General features: G+C 19.5%; 1 protein-coding gene across 1 annotated transcript in view; it reads left to right on the plus strand.

Moving 5' to 3' along the window:
- The first annotated feature begins 678 nt into the window (after nucleotides 1-678).
- The window catches only part of LOC129607576 (myb-like protein Q), a 68,183-nt gene continuing 49,600 nt past the window's right edge, over nucleotides 679-19,261 (plus strand). The window contains exon 1 of the mRNA XM_055518655.1: nucleotides 679-2,440. Within this exon, the coding sequence (XP_055374630.1) occupies nucleotides 2,093-2,440 (348 nt within the window). The 5' untranslated portion in view covers nucleotides 679-2,092. The remainder of the gene's footprint in view (nucleotides 2,441-19,261) is intronic.

Raw genomic sequence — 19,261 nt, forward strand, 5'->3', positions numbered from 1 at the left:
TTTATTTAATTTTTTTTTATATTATTTTTATTTGGTTATTAAATATATTTTAAAAGTTCTTCATTATTAATTTTTAAAATTCATAATTAAATTTTATTTTTAATATTATTTTTCTATTATAGATACTTATACTTTATATTCTTAAATTGATAAAATCCAAAATTTTTATTGGATAATTAAATAAGATATCAAAACAACTTAAATTATAAATTCATTTATAAATTAAATAAAGAATTTAAGAACAAATAGAGAAAAAAAAACTGCAGTGCAATAAAATAAAAAATAATTAAAAAAATTAAAATTATACACAAGAAATTGCAGTGAGAAATTCAATGAAAATTTAAAAACAAAAACATTTTTACATGAAAAGTAAATAAAAAATTAAAAAATATTTAATTAAAATTTGTTTTATTTACTTAAATACTTGATTATAGTAACTCTTTTTATACATATATGTAATTAATTACCTTCTATATATGTAAACTTAATTTTCATAAATAAATTAATTAAATTTTTATTTTAATTAATGATTCTCATTTCCTAGTATCATCCTTCTTTCTGCAATTTTCCAAATCAATTGAACATTATTTTTAATGAATTGGAAAAATTTTATTTTTAGAAAACAAAAATAATTTTACATGTGTTAAAACAAGAAACCTATAATTTAAAATAAATCCTAAAAAAAAAAATTTTTTTTTAAATTTAAAAAAAAAAAAAAGAAAAAATATTTCTTACAAAAAACTATTTAATATTTTGTGTGTGCGTGTGTGTTTAATTAAAATAAACATTTTTTCGTTTTAAGTAAAAAAATATTTTTTCAAAAACAAAAAAAAAATTTCTTAAATGATTGCATAAACTAAAAAATTATAACATTTATTTTATGTTCATCACTGCCTAAGCGTAAATTAATATACTAAAGCGAGACAAAAAAAAATAATTAATTTAATTTTTTCCTATACAAATAAAATTTTTAAAACAATTTTAATTTTAATAAAAAAAAAAATTAAGAGTGATTTTAATTTTAAATATTAATAATATTAAAAAAAAACTATTTGCAAAATTAAATATTAAAAATTTATAAAAAAAAAAAATTTTAATTAACTTTTAAATTATATAAAAATATATTAAAAAAAAAAAACAAAAAATTAAAAATAATGGACCCTTTAATAAATTTATTTTTATTAAAAATTTATTTAAATAATTTTATTAAATTTTTATACATAAAATATGAGATTTATATTTAAAAATAATCAAGAAAAATTAATATAAAATTAAATATAATAAAAATAAACAATTTAATTAATAAATATTAAATATTAAATTTTTTATAAATATAGAAAAAAAGAAAAACAAGAGAGAAAGAAATAAGAAATTACAATTGAATTGAAAATTTTAATTTTTTTTTTCTTCATAATTTTTAAATGACTAAAATAATTTTATAATGAAATTTAGTACTTATACTTAACAAAATAAAATTAATAATTTTATAATAACTATAATTATAAATTATATATAAACAATTTAATTTTACATTCAATAAAAAATAAAATAAAAAATTTAACAAAAAAATTTGAGTGTGTTTTTATTTTTAATAAAAAATTTTATACAATAAAATTGCAATTTAACAAACAAAAAAATTTTAATTTTTATTAAAATAATAATTAATAACGACAAACAACGGTAAATTTAATTAAAAAAAAAATTAATTTTTAAAATTAACATTAAAAATTCGTAATACTTGTACATAATTTGTATAACAACTTATTAAATTTGAAAAAAAAAAAAATAAATAAATAAAAACATTTTATTATTAAAATTATACGAAAAAATTATTATTAACATTAAATATATATATATATATATATATATATACGAAGAGCAGTAAAATATTAAAATAATTTTTTTTTTTTACTTTCTCTACATAATATATAAGTTATTAAACTCTCTCTCTCTCTCTCTCTTTACGCAGCTCTAAATATTTTTTTGAAATATTATAATTTTTATATTTAAAAAAAAAAAAATAAATAAATAAACAATTAAATTACCAAAAAAAAAAAAACGAAAAAAAAAAAAAATTATTAATTTATAAAATATGGTACCACAACATACTCAAGATACATCTGTAACACCACCATCACCAACTATAGCTAATGGTGGACTTAATACAAATATAATATTAAATAATACAAATAACGGTAATAATAATAATAATAATAATACATTTAATATGGGTCCTCAACATCAACAACAAATTGAACAGCATCAAATGCAATTACAACATCAACAAAATTTACAACATCAACAAGAATCGCAACAACAGCAACAATTACAACAACAACAACAACAACAACGTTTAATACCAAATAATTTATCTGGTGTTATATTTGGATCACAACTTGTGGATATTAATTCCAGTACACCATATTCTGATGCAACACAGGTAAGTGAAAGATTAAATTTTTTTTTTATGTATTTGAACTCTAATTTTTAAGATGAAAGGAAAAAATGAAATTTTAAATTTGCAATTTTATGGTTTATGGGGGCTTTCCGTTATAGCCCCGCGTTAGGTTAATCTCTCCCTATACTGTATATTGAAAACGATTTCGTCCCTCCATTTCTGTGACTATTTATTGAATTAAAAATTTCTAAATAATTTCATTAAGTAACCAACTACCTTGAGTACTTTTTTTTTCGTTACTTTTATTTTCGTTTAAAAATTTCTTGTGTGTCATATTTAAAAAAAAAAAAAAATACTTAACAAAAATTATAATAAATTCTTTTGAAATTCGATTCGATTGCTTATCATTTTGTTTTTTTTTTTTTTGTTTTTTTCTATGAAACAAGAAAAAATAAAAAAACAAAAAATATTTTATAATTGATTAGGTATACTTAGGGTTAATTTAACTATAAAAAGTTCGAAAAACATTTTTTTTTGTTATTTTTCGATTATCGGTTATTGCCATCGCTAAGAATCGATTGTATGTACAAACCTTACTACATATACCTACTCTATACATGTTTGTACGTACAATTAAACTGATTTTGAATTAAAATTAAAAAAAAAAGAAGAAAAACATGAAAAATAGACAGGAATGAATTTTTTTTTTTTCGGTTTAAATTATTAAACGCGTACTCATCCGTATGTGACAGCAACGTGTTTTTCAAAAAAAAAAAAAATATTTTTGCTGGTTTGTTTTTTTTTTTTTAATAAATTTTTCATTTTAAATTAATTATTGTAATTTTTTTTTTTTTGCTAAACTTTAGAAATAGTGTGAAATTTCATTTTATTTTTTTATTTAGGTTTGCACTATTTTATATATTTTTTTTAATTTTATGAGGTTAATAACTAGAACGAAGTAAAAGTTTAGTCATTGACTCATTCTATATTTTAATGTGTGTACTTTGACGTTCTATATAAAATAGTATTTGTTAGTTGAATGCCATCTATAGGTATTTTTATGTATTAAATTGTATGATATTTAAATATAATATACTTCAATATACTTTCAAGTACTATAGAAGATTTTATTCACATTAATTCTATATTTGTATAAGTACTTAAATTTTATTATTGAAAATTTGATAACTAAGTCAAGAAAAAAAAAAAATTATTAATCAAAACCGGAAAACAAATTGGTATTTTATTTAAAAAAAAAAAAATTAATTATCGAAAGAATATGAATGAGTTTTGAAGCGTGAGTTTGAGTTGATAATTAAGAATTAAAAAAATATATTATAAGTAATTACTTGCTTAGTTACTTACTTATTTGTAGCTATCTTCTATAAATTTAATTTGATTTTCAAAAAAAAAAAAATTTATAGAAATATTAAGTATTTTGTAAATAGTAATTCATCATTATAGTAACTAGTAGATAGTAACTAGTAATTAGTAACTAGTAGTTAGTACCTATTGCAAGTAGTAATTAGTAACTAGTACCTAATAATTAGAATATGATAACCAGGAAATACAGACTTGTATTGTAAGCAATTAGTACATTGTAACTTAAAAACTTAATTGGTAATCAGTGACTGTTAACTGATAATCGGTGTCTGTTAACTAGTAATCGATAACTGATAACTGTTATTTGATAACTATAGAAAAATGCATAATTACTTAAGTATATTATTTTTAAATAATAGTCTTTTTTTCTTGAATTTCATGCTAAACATAATTTCTTTACACAAGAAATTAATTTGAACACAAATTAGTAATTTAGTCATAGGTCAAATAAGTAATCTACCCGTAATAATATTATTTGAATTTATATGTAAAATTAAGTAATTCAGAATACTTTCTTTCTTTATTTAAAATCAACTTGTAATGATTACTTTTACTAAGTACGAGTATATTCCACACGCACAAAAAATTATTAAAATGCTACCATAACAAAAATTTATAAATTTATATAATAAAAAAAAAAAATTAAATAAAAAAATCAAAATGTTTACGTTATTCAAGTGAAATAAAACAGCAAAAATTTACGTTCTTATTTAATAAGTAATTACAAAAAAAAAATAATTATTATGAATGAAGGGGACAAAAGTTCTCAACTCAAATAAGTATTGCAATGAGCTTGTTTGTAAGAAGAAAAAAGAAGAGTAATCAAATTTAAAAAAAAAAAAAAAAATTTAATAAAAAAAAATCATTTAATTACTTAAAATTATTTTTATGAGAATGAAAAATCGTCACAAAATAAAGAAAAATAAAAATTTGAAAATTGGAACGAGTTCCGATTTTTTTTTTCACTCAAAATTTTGATTATCTTTGCTTGTTTTTTTTTTTGGTATGAAATTTTTTTTTTTAATTTTTGTTTCTTTCTCTTTCTTTTTCACTATAATTTTCATAAATGTTGATATTTTTTTTTTTTATGTTTTTAATGTGATTAAGGTTAATTAATTAATATTTTAATTTATTTAATATATTTATATAATTATGAGCATATTATAAATGCAATATAAATGCTCTGTGATTAGGCACTTTAACATTTTGAATAAAAATTTTTCTAATTTACAATGTGTGAAAGAGATCGGTATCTATTTATGCTATTAAACTACTACTGAAAACGTACTATTTCTAAGTAGAGCTCGTAAATAATAAAGAATTTGATGCAGATAAATTAATCAAATGCTTAAGCAGCAATAATTAAAATTGAATGAGTACAAGTCTGTCGTTTTTAGTAATTAAAACCAAAATTCTAAATTAATTGAAATTATGTATACAAAATTAATTTTCTGTATATAAGTAAAAATTTTGAACAACGGATTCAATTACTCGTATATCATTATTCTGTTCAGTTTTAGAAATATCATAGTCTTACGTCTATGTGCATACAATGAATACGAATTAGATTTTTAGAATGAATACGAATTAGTGCCATTGAATTTGTCATCGTTCTTAAATGAAAAATGCAAATGCGAAGCCAAAGTCTATACAAAATCAAAATTCAACTTAATTTTAGAGCTCCTGCTTTTATTTGAAATTGTTTAGTTAATTATAATTATTTCCTAAAATGTCATTATAAAAATTGCAAAATGATTTGATTTATTATATATAACATTATAAGAGTTTAGTAATTTAATTTTCACTAGAATTTTTAAAAATTACTTAACACAACTTCTCTATTATTATTATTTTTTTTTCAATGGAAATTAGATTATTTGACATGAAAATTTTTCGATTCAATAAGCTTTAAATTCAAATTATTTTAAATATAATTTTTTTTTATTTAATTTTAACTTGTATAATTTTCCTTGTTTTATTTTTTGTATTTGTATATTTGCATGTATTTTGCACACACAATATTGTTATACTGGAAAAAAACAGACTGTTTTTCATTATTAAGAGCTTATTTGAAAAAGAAAATTTTCTAATAAATTAATTAAATCCATATTTAGTGTATATATATATATATATATATATATATATATAATAAAAATATAAGTTAATTATAAACATTGGTATAATAGAAAAAATTATTTGTAAATTTATAATTTTCACATTAAGTGAATTAAATATAGCGTGTAAGTAAAGTATAAATGCGTAAAATGAGTAATAAAAATTATCAGGTATATTATAAGTACGTATTATGAGTGAAAATTTTAAATTTCATTCGAAAGGGTTTAAAAAATAAAAAAAAAATTTTTAAGTGAAAATTGTGAGTAAAAAAATTTTTGAATTCTCTGAGAATTATTGCGTATTTATTCTACAATTCTACTACTTATATACTTATTTATAAATGGGATTCTAACAAGCACCCGTAACTAGTAAGTAGTAACTAATAGCTAGTAACTAGTAATTAGTAACTATAGTACCAAATAACTGGAATATGATAACCAGGAACTACAAACTTGTTCTTCTTAATGAATTAGTAGCTAGTGTAAAAAGTACTTAAAGGTAAGGGTAATAGGTGACTGTTAACTGGTAAACGATAACTGCAGTAACTGTTAATTGAATAATTGCGTATTTATTCTACAATTCTACATCATACGAGTATACTTACTTATAATCGGATTCTAATATGGCACTCATACAAATTTATTTAAATTGAGAATAACATAACGAGATTATATACGAGAGAATAAAAATTTTTTGTTTTTTTTTTGTGTTAAATTAGTTTACTTTAATTATTTAATTTCCTATATTTTTTTTATATTATAATAAAATGAAATTAGTTCAATGCGTGCAGATAAAATAAAATAACTAAGTACTTATATACGAGTAGAAAAAAAAATATTAAGTACATAATATAGTTATTTAATCAAAAATATTAAAATAATAAAAAAATAAACTAAACTAATACAATGATAACCTTCAACAATTACTTAAGTATATTTACATTATATACATATATATATATATATATATATATGTATGTAAGAATAAGTACTTATTATTTACTATTCTTTTTACTATCAATATTTTTGATTTTTCTATTTATTTATGATTTTTATATAATTGTATGCCTATTTACTTATTTTAAATACGCGATAAATCATTTATATTTAAATTTATAATTTTGATAATATTTATTTTATGTGTATATAAGTAAATATATAAAACTATATACCTACGTGTACGTTTGTAGTCTACTCTTATAATAATTATTATTTATTTTTCTGTGAAATTTTTTTAATTAATTTTTATGTGATGTAGTTTGTTTCTCATAATTAAGTATATATGCACTTAAAAATAGGTGATTCTCCTCTCTCATACTTACTATTTTTACTTCTCCTCCTCACCGTTAATATTGTGTTCACTCAATTTGTTGTTATTATACTTACATACAACAACACATCACAAAATCTCATTTATGATAGTAAAGGTCATACTTACCTAAATTCATACAAGTTTTGTGTCGTATACTTATTTTATTATAGTAGGACAAGGTACTGAATTTACTCTTTGTATTTTAATAAAATAAGTGCTTATTGAGAAATTGAGAGGTATTATAGAAAAATAAAGGAGATAAAAGAGTATAATGAATTTAGTTTAAAATTGAAAAGGAAATTTCTCTTTAAAACAAAAAAAAATTTTAATTTTAATAATGCTTTTGAAATCATTTTCCGGTTTTTCATAAAAAAAAAACAAATTTTTATTTAAAATATTAAAAAAATTTTAATTTTTTTTTTTCAATTATTTAATTTCCTATTGCATATAGTTTTTATTTTTTCCATTAAGGAAATTTTATTTTTACAATTTGGGAAATTCACAAAATAGTTTATAACTATTTTTTTTTTGCTTATTTTTTTTTGTTATTATTATTTTCCACGAAAATAATTTCAAATTACTCATTAAAAGAGAGAAGAGAAATGTTTTTATATTTTTTTCTTGTCTGTTTGTATTTACTTGATTAGTATTTTAAAATTTCTAGGAATTTTTTGGTTATGTGGAGATTACACAAAAAAAAAATGAACACACAATACAAACATAACATTTTTTTTTTGTTTTTTAGTTAATTTATCATTTTTTAACAGAAATTTAAAATTACATTTGTTTTTTTTTTTACATTGTACTTAATTAGCAATAATTTTCAAATGAAATTATTATTATTTATCATAGTAAATGTTTGTAGAAAAAAAATTATAAGATATATACAATATGAAAATATTTTTTAGTAATAATAAATTAAAATTTTAATAATTACTTTTTTTTCACAAAAAAAAAATTTAAGAAGAAAATTAATTTTAATCGGATGTGCAATTTTTCAATTAATTTACTTACTTATTATATTTAATTTTTTCAAATTTGGGATTAACTGTTATACAACTGTTATACAACAACTATTGGAGACATTTTACTTACTACATTCTAGGTGGTCTCTAAATGAGTAAATTAAATACGATAAATTAGAATTAATTCTTTGGAAAGAGTAGATTTTTTCAAGAACCACCTTTAAAGCTAAGGAATTAAAATTTCCATTTTGTTCATTGTTGCCACATTCAGTATTGTGTTGCCGTTTTCAGTATTCTTCCTTTTTAACAATTTAATATTAATTCTTAATTGTTTTCCGACCGGAATTTTTTTATTAAAAATAATATTTAAGTAATTTCGATATTACTTATTAAATAATTTTCCTGTATAAACCATAAATTAACGTAATTTTTTATTTTCATTTGTTAATTTATTAAAAATAATTATTTTTTTTAAATATTAAATCAAATATTATAAATATTTTTATTTTAAATAATTTATTAATGAAATTATGATACATACCATAATATCGTATGTTTTTCCCCTAAAAAAAAATTTCCTACATATTTCTATAATTCTACGTATATCAACTTATACAATGTGTTTGTTTTTTTATTTTATCATACTTATATGCTAATAAAAACGTTCAGAGTACATTCAACTTAAAAATAACTTGAAAAATACATGTGTTTTTTTTTTTTTTTTTAATTTTATTTATATTATATTTTTTTTTTTTAAATAATTCTACAAGTACTTTTTAAATTTTTATATTATACGAGATATTTTCTATAAGTATATGTATGAATTATTGTAATTTGTGTGTATGTAGGAATAAAGAATATAATATTTTGATAAAAATACTTATTGCAATTTTTATACTTAAAAAAAATTATTTCGTTTTTCTGGTTCTTCATCATCTGTATTCATTTTACTTATTTATCAAAATAAATTTATAAATTTTTTTTTTATTATCCAATACAAAAAATATATTATTTTATTAAAAATAATATAAAGATTCCATTTATAAATTCAATAATAATATACAGTCGGATCAAAATAGTGTATGGTTTTTTTTTTGGAATTTGTAATCAAAAATTTTATTTCTGAAAATTGTTCCGACGGAACATAATAATCGCCGACGGCAATAATTGTCATTCAAAAATAATTTTCAAGTAACAAAAATTTAACGATTAATGGAATAACACTCTTAACGTATAACAGTTTTAATTATACCAGTAAAATATTTGTTGATACGCAAATTTATTCCGATAGATGACTTTAAATTTTGTCATGCTAAACAGATGATAAATCGCGTTAGATTTTATTTCAAGTTTATTAAATTTTCACTTTTGTATAACAGATTTTTCAAATAAAACAAAAAATGGAAAAGAATTGAAATTTTGGGAATTTTTCTTTAAAAATTTTAAATCGACTCTTGACTGTATTCATTTTCAATATAACACTTACATTGTATAAATCTTTGCCTACTTATATGTATATTTATTTGTATAATAATATATATATATATATATATATATATATATATATATATATGTATGTATTTAAAATACCAATTTTGTAATATTAATAATAATTTTTGTATTTTTAAAAAATTTTTTAAATTTTTATTTTTTTTATTTCTACAACGCAATATAACTATTTTGAATGTATATACAAGGTATATTTAATATATACTTATACATATTTTTTTTTATTTCATATATACAATACAATATAAACAGAATTTTATTATTGAACGTAAATACAAATATATGTATATAATTTTTTTTTTGATTAAAAACGGGGAAATTTTTGTTTTTTTATAAAAATGCGTTTAACATTTTAAATAAGTAAGAAAAAAATATTTATTCGTATTTAATACTACGTTTTTTTTTTACTACACTCTTCAAAAATAAAAATAAAATAGCAACAACAAAAAATTATTATACGTATAACAAAAATAATAGAATGTTAACAACAACAATAGTACACCAATAATAATAATAATAGTGAAAAAATAAAATTATTATGAGTAATTTAATTTGTAGGCTTGCGGTCAATTAATACCACATACAATTTTAATTTATATTTGAAAAAAAAAAGAAGAAGCAAAAGAAATTAAAAAGTATTAAATATAAACAGTGTTTATATTATTGTTATATTGAAATAGTATATCGCTTTGCTCCATATTTCGCATAATCATATTTACTCACTATATTATTTTTGATACTTATATGCCTCTATTTTATATATGTACATGCATATGTACATAGATTAATTATATATTTAATATTTGTTTTAAATTTAATAGTGTTGTTATTATTTTACATTTTTTTTTCGTGTTATTTTAATTAAATGAGGGATTTTTCGAATATATTATTATGTGCATAATCTTGGAAATAGTTATACATGCATATATGTACATATAATTTACAATTTATTTTTTGGTTGTTTACTGATACTTACTGATTAAATTGTAAATACATATATATGTATATATGAATATATATTAATATTATTAAATAACTAAATATAACAATTTCAAATAAAAAATAAAAAAAAATATACAAAAATTTAATTGTAGATTTTATAATAAAATGCTTTTTTACATTGAAATGTAAATTTTCTATTTGTAGTTGCGTAATACAAGAATTTTTCGAATTTCACCTCAATCGTGGTGTAATGTATATTATGTGTAACGGTATCTATGATTGCAAGCAAAAATTGTAATGTTTTGTACACTTCTCTATTTCTCTATGCATAATTGAAATCTCTATTATTTAATATCCATAAAAATTCAAATTTTGTGTAATTCACCTCAGCTACGAGTATATGATTTCGTCAGAAAAATTCTGTAACTACTAAGTATATAAAATCTAAACACCACACAAAGTATCATAATGTTGCCTAAAGTAATTCGCTAATCTCTTTTAAAACGTGGTGAATAAAACGTGGTGGATAAAATGTAATGAATTTTTTTTTTGCATTTCTAATTTTTTTAAAAGCAATTTAATTACATTTTCTTCGAAATCCAATTTACCCTTAAAATCATATTATAACAACAAATTAATTATAACAGTACATATACACAAAGGAGTATAAGTGCTTACGTAAATTCCTAATTATAAAATTTTATCACTTTCATAAATGTAATATTATTATTATGGTGTACTTTATCAAACATCACCATTATTTATAGTTTTTATCATTAAAAATAATTTATTAATTTTTGTATATAAAACTTTTGTTTTATAATATTCTCATTTCTATATAATATTCTTATATCACTTCTACGTATTACACTAATTATTATCAAAGATAATTAATTATTTACATATGTGTACATGTGTAGGTAACATGTGTAGGTATGTATACGCGTGCAAATACTAAATCTAGTAGGTTATATTTAAGTACTTATATTTTTTAATCAATACAAATATTTCTTTGATATATTCAGCGAATATAATGCCAAAATATTTGAAATCAAAATTAAAATTTCCAAAAATATTTGACTAAGCTACAATAATTATTATAGTTGAGTTAATATAAATAAAATATAATGATGAAATTATTATAATATTCAATATCTAGACCTAATTTCAAATTAAATGTAAAGAAAAAATAGCGAAAACTATTACACAAGCACAACCACAAAAAAAAAACCAAAAAACCTTGAATAAAAAGCATTAAATTGGGTTACTCTAACCGATAAGCCCATCCACTTGTATAATAAACATTGGGTACTTATATGTACGCATAGAATATATAAAAGAATAGAAAGAAAGCAAGGAAAAAATAAAGAATAATTTATGAAATCAAAATAAAATTATATTAGCTATATGAGGCTATAACACACAATTTCAAAAATATGAGCGAAATTAGAACTTTTGTCATTAAAAAATCATAAGGTATAATGCAAAAGTCACTCAAAAATTTAGAAAAATTCGCTTTTTATATTGCGATATAACTCAATATTTCGATATTTCGCTTACAATATTCAGAACTTCACTCAATATTCAAATTTTTACGATAATTAAAGAGTTCTTTATCTTGCTTTCTCTGGGTAAAGAGAGATTTTGAAATAAAGAGTAAGAGTACAGGTCATACATATACGGAATGATCAGAGAGTATTTGAAAGTTTAAATGACAATTTACTGACGCTTAAACTTGAAATTTATTGAAAATTTTTTGTAATAATTATTATTTACTTCTCCAAGATATTTGGACAACTATATGCAACTATATTTTATTATTAAAAAACTATTAAAATTTATTTGAAATTGAACTAAATGAATTTTTATTTCCAAAAAATTTTCCGAAAAAAAAAAAAACTTTTCAAATAAAACTTTTTTCATTAAATTTCAAAATTTTGTCATATTTACAATTTTACTGTTACTCATATAGAATAACTAATCAAAACTTCAACCATATAAAATTAATTGTATATTTAACTGTAAGTAAACATTATTATATAGCTATTTTGGCTTTCGTTTACAAAATATTACAGTACATTTATTTTAGCATATTTGTCATTTATCAATCTCAATATATTTAAATGCAGTAGTATATAAATTCTTCAAAAGAAAATTTATTAACGGTATATAAATATTATTTGACATGAATATTTCAGCTAATGTGAAAGAGAAAATTGACTTGCATATTGCTCTCATTTTCTAAATTGCTCACATATTACGCTACAAGTACTTTATGTATTGTACTCATAAATAAGTAACTATATACTTAATTGTATTTATAATGTACTTGTATTTTGTACTGCATACACATTCTTTTGCACAAATTTAAATTTATTATTAAATTATTTGAAATGCAAAAAAAAGAAGAAAAAAACTTTTTAATTTTATTTTCATAAATTTATAATTTTGGTGAAATAAATTTTAGTTTTCTCTTTTAGAACAATATTGCATTCAAAATAAAGTTTTTTTTCTCTTTTTTTTTGCAATTTAAAATTAAATTTCATAAATGAATTTGAATAGAGAATTATTTAAAAAAATTCTTTATAATTTTAATTTTCTTAAAAAAATTTCTACAATAATTTGAATATTTTAAATATTTTGTTATCTTACTAAAAATAATTAGAACTCTTTCTTCACTTTTGAGGAACAAGTATTTAAAAATTTAAAATTAATAAATTTTATTATAAAAAATATAAAAATCGAGCAGAAATTTCATATTAATATATGAAATGTTTCGAAAAAATAAAATTCAGAATTTAAAAATAATTTAGGAATTGCGCTATAAATAAATGATTTGTGAAAAAATACCCATGGGTACTTATTAATTTCGAATATTTCATTTCGAATATAATATAATTCAAAAATGCCAAATAATTTTTTGTTTCAACAATAAATTGACTAAAATTATTATTAGTAATTGTACACTATAATACAAACGGGAATATAATTTAAAACATAGAAAAAGTAATCGTTTTAGTAACTACTCGGGTACCTAATACTTTGTCTCCTTGTTTTCTTTAATAAAATATTTTGATTTTGAAAAGCCAAAAGAATTTGAATTAAATTTATTGAAATTAAATATTTTAAAAATATTTTCTAAACAAATTCAGTCAAAACATGAACTTATCTTACGTACGTAAGTTTACTACGTATAAGTAAGTACCTAAAATATTCATTTATAATATGTATAAGTACACCTTACCATTATTGTTGTATAATAATATAATATTTCTTGCATTCTAATACAAATCAATAATAAATACATAATAATATGTTATTACAGTTTAAAAAAAATTTTTTTTCTCCTCTTCATTTTATTATATATAAGTAATACAGGTAATCATAAATTAATTCTTGAATAGATACATAAGTATACAAAATTACATTAACAATGATTACTTTTTGTTTTATTCAATTACTTATTTGTTATTTGGTAAATGTAGGTATAGGTAACATTTATGCATATTCTATAGTAGTTATTTAAATTGGTTCTGTTACACAAAATATTAATTTGTGCAGAAGTAATCATGTTACTATTGATTACAACCAAGTAATTACCATAAAATATAATTTTTGAAGTACTTAATTATTTTTAAAAGGTATATTTTTTCATTGGAGTAATTTCTAAATAAGTACTTTTTAAAGGAATTTTTTTATTAATAGCCGGAAAGTACTTACAAGAACCATTATTTTTAGCGATTTCTTTGTAAAGTACTTTTTAAGTACAAAAAAATTGTATTATAAGAAGTTACAAAAAAAAAAAAATACAAAGTAATGTTAATTATAAAATAGTTTTAATCAAAAAATAATTTACTCTATAAAGTAATCATTAAAAGTAATGTCGTTACGAGTATAAAGTAATTATTATTTTAAAATTTCGTTACTTTTCTATTTAGGCTCCCTTATACTTTAAGTTTAAAAATTTTCTTAAACATAAAAAACCTGATTACCTATTTCTTATCAGAAAACATTAAATTAACTATATTATTATTAAATAGCTATAATATTTAATAATTCAGGGGGCAAAAGCAAAAAAAAAATTCAAAATTACTTGATTACTTTCATATTTTATTTATAAATATACTATACTTATGAGAAAAAGAATTTTTTATACAATATGCAATTTCTTACAATACTTAAATATTTTTTCATTTTTTTTAATTTGTCAATATATAATACACGTACTCTAAACCCATTATGCAATAGAAAAATTGTCCATTTACATTCAAATTTACTATACGTTATATTATAGCAAGCTGTATATGAGTAGGTCTATTACACACTATATACACTTTTTGTTATATTTTATTTTAAGAGTATACGTAATTCTCATATATGAAATATTAACTTTAATATTTGTTCTTTTATTATTATTTATGACAATATTGAACTTTAGAAATTTAATCTAAAATAGAACGTATAACTATATACTCACTGTATATTATGGATGTGTGGTTGAATGTGTATACGTAAAATTTAATATTTTTGTGAAAAAAATATTTTTGTTTTCTTTTTTTATTATATTCTATTTTATTATTTTTTTTTATGTTTGTACATAAAATATCTAATTTAAGTCTGTTAGAGAGATAGATTGAGGAATAATATTGCACTATTGAAAAGCTTTTAGATCAAAGTACAGAATTTGTTTTTTTTTTCAATACTATTATAGTTCTAGCTATTATTTACATATAATTTTACAAATTATACATACATATACATGTTATACATGTTTACAAAATATAATAATATATTTTAAAAACAGTTCTTTAAAAAATATTATATTTTCCCATTATTAACAGTAAAATCTCGATAAATTTTATGTGGTGATTAATTTAAGTATTAAATTTAAAATGTAACAATTAGGTAATATGGGGCTATTAAAATTGCAGAAATGACGTTAAAAAATATTCTTTTACTGTAAAAGTTGAAAAAGGAAACAAGCTGAATCAATTTGGAAATTAATCTATATTAAAATGTCATGTGATTCGTATGTGTGCTAAAATCGTACTAAAATTTTAATTTATTCGTACTAAAATTATACTCTGATATATAATACAATATAGTCTAAAAACCATCGGTACTAAAAGTATATTTGTACTAAAACTTTTAAATTATATATATAATTATATATATAATTTAATATATATAATTATATATACTAATATATATAATTATATACATATATACTATACAAAACTAGATTTCTAACTTAATTCACTATGATAACCACATTAAAATATTCGGGTTTGTTTTAAATTACAAAATATTTTCACATTAAAAATATATAAATTAAGAATACACTGTAAAAAATCATATGATAATATTGTATTAATTATATATTACATATATATATAACTAAATATATATTTGATATATTGTATGATTTATTAGATTGGATAATTTTCATCGTTAGTTGATATTGATAAATTATATATATGTATACCTATTGTATTCTTTGCCCATTATTCATATATCTACTTGATATATATACTTATAAGCATATATATCATGATGATATATGTATATATACTTATATATATATATATATTTATATATAAATTTTATAAAAAATACCTAATATATCATTTTTAAACACAAATATGTTTTAACATATATTTACTTACACATTATTATATATATATATATGTAAGTATATATTTCTATTTTTTATTTTATTTTTTTACCCTCAATTAATTTAAATCGCATATGTTTTGTTGTTGGATAATACCATATAATAATAACAATAAAAATAATATGGATAAATAGTATAATAATAGAAAAATAATTTAACTTGTTGGTATATATACATATATATACACCATATGTTAGTATATATAAGAACAAATATATATATATATATATATCAAGTATAAGGAAAAATAAAAGTATCTTGACACATCATTTAATAAAATGCCGGGGGTACAACAAATGAACAAACAATTTTTTTTATACTCTTGTATTTTTGTTATTTTTTTTTTTTGACAAATTGTATTATAATGTATGTATATTATACAATAATGAACAAGAGAACAGAAAAAAAATAGAAAAACAAAATTAGAAAATAATGAAATATAAATATAGATATCTGTGATTTTATCTATATGTACTTTACATATTTAATACATGTATGTATTTATCTACAGTGTGTTATAAAAATAGTTGTACAATATGTTGAGTACCTATATAATAATAAAATATGTATATTTTACATTATAGACTGTTAGTCCTGTTGCTTTTGCTTGTTATTCTTATTGCTTCTTTTAAATTTTTTTTATTTTTTTTTCCACTATGTTATTTATTTTTAAATTTAATATATTATATGGTTTATGTATGTACTTAAAATATTAGTATTATATATATATATACATATTTAGTATATTTACATTTAGAACTGTTATATATGTATAAATCTTTATCTAATGTACATACACAGATATTTTGTAAGTACATGTATAAATATTGGAAAAAAAAAAATTCATATTATTAATACGGTAATTGACTATGATCACGATGATGATGATGAAGAAGTATAGAAGACGACGTCGGCAATAATAATAACGAAGACCAATACGACGACAACGACACCAATGATAACAATAACAACTATAAAACGGCGAAAAACACAAAACAACAAGAATATAATATAACAATAATAAAAATATAAAGACGACGTCAATTACGACAAGTCAACGACGCCAGAATGTCTACGTTTGTACAACAATATTTTCAATATATACTGATTATTATTTTTATAATTTGTTTTTTTTTTTGTCTTTTTTTTTTTTTTAAATAAATATGTTAGTATGTATATACTTTTTATATTTTTATTCATTTTTTAACATTAAATTTTTTTTAAACAACAGTTATATTACCAATTTTCCATCTGATATATATATGCATATATATATACTTGTACAAATTTTAAATTAGATGTAGAAGTTCTAACATGTGTCGATATATAATGTGGCATGTTATAGATACATAGGTATATGACAACGTTTGAATATAATCACGCTTATGAGCAATAATAAAACAAAATAATAGAATGTATGCGAAAATAATGTTGTTGTTTTTTTTCTCAGTGTTTTTTAGAATTTTTCCAATAATATATGTAGTAAGTATTGTTGTAGGTAGGCAATTATTTGCAAAAAACGAATGAAACATTTAAAATTATTTTAGAGTATGAATTTTTATACATGCACGCATACATGTGTGCATTGAATTTTTAATTTACTGTTATAATTTTTCCTTTTTCTTATTTTTTAATTAATTATTCTCAATATGTAATTTTAAGCACCCACAAATATACTTATACTTATGACATGTGAATTTTGAATACAACACACAAACATACTCACCACGAATTATATACACTATATACACCTTACTTATATACGGGATTCAATTTAATTACTAATTGTTCATGCCAATTATGTGGTTAAAAATTAAAGCAGAAAAAGAAATGTTAAAATAAAAATAGCAAATAATAGACTTTTGTCCTTAATATACGAGTATAGCATGTCCTTTATCCTGGAAAAGGAAAACACAAAAATCATTATCGTTTATTACTTGAGGTACTTGAAGTATTTTATAATAAAATACTTTAAACATTTTAAAATAAAAATGAAACCCATCTGACATTATTGACATTATTAGTCATATTTTTACTTGTTTTCTTTTGTTTTTCTGTATAAAAATTTTTAAAGTTTTAGTTTCATAAAATTACAATGTATGCATGTGCATACAAATATCCGTTATAGGTCTTGTGTGTGTATATAATAATTTTCCTCTATATTCAAGAAGTCTTTGGGGTTGATTGCAACTAAAACTACATATTACATATTTAAAAAAAAATAGAAAACAAATTCACTTATGTACACAAAATTTATATGCATTTATTTCAGTGCACACACTCATACAAACTGGAATGTTAATCAACTTTTTTTTTTGTTTGTCATTTTTCGAATAAAAAAAATAAGGCTAGCTGAATTACTCAAGCAATAGCAAACTACTCGAATTTTCAAATATCCGAGAAGAAAACTTGTTTTAGGATCTTATATTTGATCATAGAATCGAAAGAGTCAACAAAAATTTGTAAAATATTACCTATAATAATGTACAATATACTAAATTCCCTGAAATTATCATTAATTTACAGTTCTAATTCATTTTCAAAAATTGCATATCTTAAGGAGAAAATATTTATTTTCAATTAGAAATATTCTAGAAGTATTCGAACAATTTGCGATACAGATAATTAAGGGTGACTTTCTATACTCAATTTAGGGCTGATTATTTGCTATAATACTTATAGCAATTGAAGCGAAACGCGTCAATCCTTTCAATACTGATAATTTCTCCTAAATGTATGCAAATTTTATTAATTTATAATTTGTAATACAATTACCATGTACTTAGCTAGCTTGTTAGCTATGTCTTAACATACTTATTGATTATTATATTGAAAATTAACCAAAAGGGAAAGAAACTTCTTTTTTATTGTTCCATAACTAAACTTATATGTGTATAGCAAATATAACATATACGAGACATCCATATATTTATGTGCATGTCGTAATTCCCGGCCAATCAATTT

The sequence above is a fragment of the Condylostylus longicornis genome, unplaced genomic scaffold (assembly GCF_029603195.1).
Source record: "Condylostylus longicornis isolate FDR11 unplaced genomic scaffold, ASM2960319v2 ptg000027l, whole genome shotgun sequence".
NCBI classification, from domain to species: domain Eukaryota; kingdom Metazoa; phylum Arthropoda; class Insecta; order Diptera; family Dolichopodidae; genus Condylostylus; species Condylostylus longicornis.